This window comes from Vicugna pacos, chromosome 17 (genome assembly GCF_048564905.1).
Source record: "Vicugna pacos chromosome 17, VicPac4, whole genome shotgun sequence".
In the NCBI taxonomy this organism is placed as follows: domain Eukaryota; kingdom Metazoa; phylum Chordata; class Mammalia; order Artiodactyla; family Camelidae; genus Vicugna; species Vicugna pacos.
In genome coordinates this window covers 23383810-23388203 of record NC_133003.1, presented here as the reverse complement: position 1 = coordinate 23388203, position 4394 = coordinate 23383810, and the positions used below count along the sequence as shown (strand labels likewise).

Genomic DNA, 4394 nt, shown 5'->3' with positions numbered 1-4394 from the left:
ATTTCTTGGGAAAGTTGTATAGTGGAGACCTGCCGTCACGAATATCAGCTGAGGCCACCCCTCATGGTTGTTGCTCTAGCCTCGCTCCGTCTTCTGCAGGCACAGAGCAGGTGGATGATTGAGTTCATCCCACACAAGTTTGCAGAGGGAGGGCCAAGGGAAGTCAAGTTATGCAGGAGAGAGTTTACAGTAATTAAGTATAGCATCTTAACTGGGTAAACAGAGATACAGGGGCTTCTCAGGGGTGATGCTGTAAAACATTTTTTGTAGAATCAGTGGACTGGAAGACCTTATCCCATCTGAAGGAACCTTCTATTAGGGATCTTTGAAAGATGAAGTGGAAGGAGAGAATAAAATAAAAAGAGAATGGAACACCAGAAAAAGCAATTTGGACAATAGCATAATTATTGGTAATGGTGAGGTTTAGAGCCAGTTTATTCAATGGAATAGCCACTAGCCAAATACAGTTATTTAAACTTAAATCCATTTAAATTAAATTAAAATAAAAAATTCAGTTCTTTAGTTGCACCAGGCCCATTTCAAGTGCTCCACAGCCATGTATGGCTAGTGGCTATCACAGTGGACAGCAAGCATACAGAACATCTCCATCATTATAGAAATTAGTATTGAGTAGCACTGCTTTAGCATGACCATGGGAGTGAGAATGGAGACAAGAGTAGGGTTGAGGGTAAATATGAGTGGGAGCCCTGTTTGTTGCACATCTGTCGGGGGGTGTTCTGGTCAGGGAATTGTGGAGATGGAATTAAAGGGCCATGAAGTCCTCTTTTCTACCTGTCCCTAGGGGCATCACCTGCTCATCAGCATGTCCAGTGACACCTGACACTAAGGCCGGGCTCCCGTCCTTCACGTGGGGCTGCACCGCCCTGCTCCCAGCAAGTCAGCTACACATTGGCCTTTTCACTAGGTGATTGCCAAGGACCCGTTGTCTGAGGCATCTGAGACGGCAGACAATCCCCAACCCCAGGCTGACAGGGAAGCGCCTCAGGGTCTGTTGTCATGTGCAGAGGTACCCAGAGCCTCCAGGAAGATGCAGCTCACCTGTCTCTCAGGTCCCCAGTGAGAAGAAAGGAATGGGGCTGGGATCGGAACTGGGACTTGTGGCTCTTTCATGTGTCAAGGTAGAATAAGATCTCAGTTATTTTTGACAACTAAGTAGCACGTGGACCTTGTCATTCCAGAGCAGGGTCCATGGGCGCAAGGGGAAAACCTCACTGAAGTTCTCTCGCAGAGAGGAGAGGAGGCAGCATGGCTTAAGTCCTCAAATTTCCATTAGGTTGGGGGAGAGGATGAGACATATGAGATCAGGTTAGAGCTTTACTGGGTCGGGAGACACAGTGCCCCTTCTTGCCCTCCCTCAGGGGTTGATGATCTCAATGTGGAACTGCAGGTGAGTGGCTGTGACCACACAGTGGCCCCTGAGGAGAGCACAGGTCTGGCAGTTGTGGCATTGCCAGTGGCACTGGATGATGTAGATGGCGTTGAGCACCTGGCAGTATCGCCAGTGGACGCGCCACATACGGACCAAAGACTGGAGCTTGACCACCGCCCTCTCGGCGTGTGCGTAGGTGATCAGGGCTGCCCTCCACTTCTTCTGCAGCTGCCTGTCCAGTGTCATTCTCCACCAGCACTGAATGACCCAGGCCCTGAGGGCCGCATGCAACAAGGTCCGGCGCACCAGGGTGCCTCGCCACCAGGCCTGGATCTTCGTGGCTGCTTTTATTCTCTCTTTTAAAGCTTTCTAGGCAGAGATAAGAGAGACCACTCAGGGAACTGCCTGCCACCAACTTCTAGGATATTGCTGGAAAGGGCCTGGATTCTCTTTAACAGTCAGCCCTTCCTTGGAGAGTACAGGGGAGTTAGCCGGACACTGCCTAAGAGGCAGAAGTCGTGGGTGGTGAGTCCTCCTCTGTCAATATGGACACATCACCTTGCCCTGAGTCACAGCATCCTCCTCTTGAGTAGCTCACAGGTGCGTGAATCAAGGGAAAAACCATTAGGAACTAGGAGGGTGCAGTACGAATCTCAGGGACTTGGTTAGTCACTCTCTACCTCTTCGGTATTTATTGGGTTTAGGAAGTTTGGCCTCAACGCTTTTGCCTGATATTCTCTGCTAATTCTAACCCCATTGGCTGATTTCTTTGTGCCACAACAATGTATTTCAATCTGGCAGTAGATTTTTTAACACCTTCATCACATCCTGTGCCCCTAACCTTCCCATAATTTTTTTTTTAATGGGGCTACTGAGGATTGAACCCAGGACCTCATGCATGGTAAGCAGTGCTCTACCCTGAGCTCTACCCTCCCACCCCCACCCTCCCGTACTCCCAGCTTTCCCATATTGTGAACTTCCTGCTCTTCCATTCAGAGTCCTCACATTCTCATCTGTTCAGGCATGTCTTGATGGCTTTCACTCTTTCCAAAACCCAGACCCAGAGAACCCATGCTGGGAAGGGAGTGGAGGATAAATAAGCCAATATTGAGTTGACTTCCGATTATTTTAAACTCTGGAGCCACAAGAGGCATGATTCCACACCCTTGTGACAGACAGGAATGTTCTGGATGTCTGTGAACTATGTGGAGATTTTACCTACCTTTTTTTTGGACAGCTGCCTCTGCTTCTTCATCTTCCATGCAGTTATTTCTTCCGAATCCTCAATTACAATTAAAATTAAATGGCCATCTTTCTGTTATCAGGATTAAACAGGAAATGAATGGATGAGCTAAGACTGCTGTTTGTCTGTAGGCTGTACACAGAGATGCCCACGGCCTCAGCATCCCCTCTTTTCCCCAAACCTGTGACGTCCGGGTGATCCCCACCCACCCTGGGCCTGCCAGGTGGATCTGGCCATGTCTCTTACACAAAATCGAATCCCCATGGCGCCTGTGTCTAGATGGTTCTTTAGCTTTGATTTGTCTACTTCCCAAGGTCTGGCATGAGTAATATGAGGGAAGGAGCTATGACTTAACAATCGGTTTATGACATGAGGATTAGGATATTTGCCACATAAGTGAGTCTTCCTCAGAAACAAGCTCCATGGGACTTGGTCTCCCTGTTCAGGTCCCTTCTGTCAGAGATGTACCAGCGCTCAGAGTGGAGGGATTGGGCACCTAAGTGCCATTGTGTACCAAGGCTCTCCGCCAGGGAGGCCTGACCACGTCCTTTCTCATTCTCAGTCACCCGGGAGAGCAGGAGGGACTGTGGCAGTCTGTCTCCAGACAGCTCTCTCGTGTCTTCTCAGACTTGGCACTTTGTCTCCCCTTGATTCAGGTCTCAGTCCCTCAGTGCACTATAGGAAATTGGAAGGAGAGAGACTAAATCAATCAAGAAAGCAGTAAAATAAAAATAAAACCTAAAAATTAATTAAATAGAAAACAAAAGTGAGTGGTGGATGATAAATGGAAAAGATGATCTTTTTCAAATTACTGCCTCTGTGCTGGGTGTCAGAGCACGTGGGATTTTTCATGAGTCTTTTAAGAACAGAGTCTCTGTTTCACACAGCCCTCCAGCTCTCCCCCGCACAAGCCCCGCTGGCCTTCAAAGCCAGCGATTCTGGGTCCTCGTCATCCCAGTGCGGGATCCCCGGGCTGAGGAGCCCAGTGTGGGGAGAAGCTCTGCAGTCACTGTCCTCCTTTCGTTTGTGGGTTGTCCCCCGGGGGTTTGGGGCTTGACTGTACTGTGTCTCCACCCCTCCCACCCATCTCGCTGTGGTTCCTTCTTTATATCTTTAGTTGTGGAAAAATATTTTCTCCTGGTCTTCAGGTCATTGTCATAGATAGCTGCTTTGTTAATAGCTGTAATTTTGGTGTGCCCGTGGGAGGAGGTGAGTCAGGGTCTTCCTGGGCCACCGTGTTGGCCACACCTTCAGGTTAGCATTTCTTGATGATTCTTGCCTGAGTTATTTATTAGTATAGTTGTCTCTAAGCAGTGAATTTCTAATACCGTAATTTTTCATATGTATATTAGTTGCTTTCTACTGTAAGGAAGATATTTCTCTTCTCATTAACTTTTCATGTATTAATTTGTATCAGTGTGAACTGATGGGTTCATATTTAATTCAATAGGTCATAATCTGCTATCATCATAATAGCTTTGGTGCTGAAAATGACCGAAGTTTGGCCACTGGGAGCCCTTCATGCTGGCTTCTGTGTTCTTTTGATGTGTTCCCTTAACCTTTGATTCTTTCTTTTTTTTTTTTCTTTTTTTTGGGGGAATGGTGGTGGTAATTAGGTTCATCCATTTGTTTATTACTTTTGGTGGAGGTACCAGGGGTTGAACCTGGGACCTCGTGGGTGCTTGGCATGTGCTCTACCACTGAGTTATACCCTCCCCTTCGTTTTTTTTTTAATTTGAGTATAGTCAGTTACAATGTGTC

At 47.5% G+C, this 4394-nt stretch overlaps 1 protein-coding gene across 2 annotated transcripts; it reads right to left on the bottom strand.

Annotated features, from left to right (window-relative positions):
• Positions 1-1322: 1322 nt before the first annotated feature.
• On the bottom strand, positions 1323-2979 carry IQCF2 (IQ motif containing F2). 2 transcript variants are annotated; one of them, XM_072941383.1, is made up of 3 exons: positions 2880-2979; positions 2613-2705; positions 1323-1759 (listed from the first exon to the last, which is right to left on the bottom strand). In XM_072941383.1, exons 1-3 carry the CDS (start codon positions 2895-2897, stop codon positions 1376-1378), a joined length of 495 nt encoding a protein of 164 aa, XP_072797484.1. In that variant the 5' UTR covers positions 2898-2979; the 3' UTR covers positions 1323-1375. The 2 variants fall into 2 exon arrangements, with proteins under 2 accessions (XP_072797484.1, XP_072797485.1); XM_072941384.1 differs by having other exon boundaries at positions 2843-2898.
• Positions 2980-4394: the final 1415 nt, after the last annotated feature.

What these genes read in the sequence shown, in the direction of transcription:
- IQCF2 (XM_072941383.1), bottom strand. An exon ending in GGCAGCTGTCCAAAAAAAAG is followed by an intron (nt 1,760 to 2,612) that starts GTAGGTAAAATC and finishes ATCTCTGCCTAG; the next exon opens with AAAGCTTTAAAAGAGAGAAT.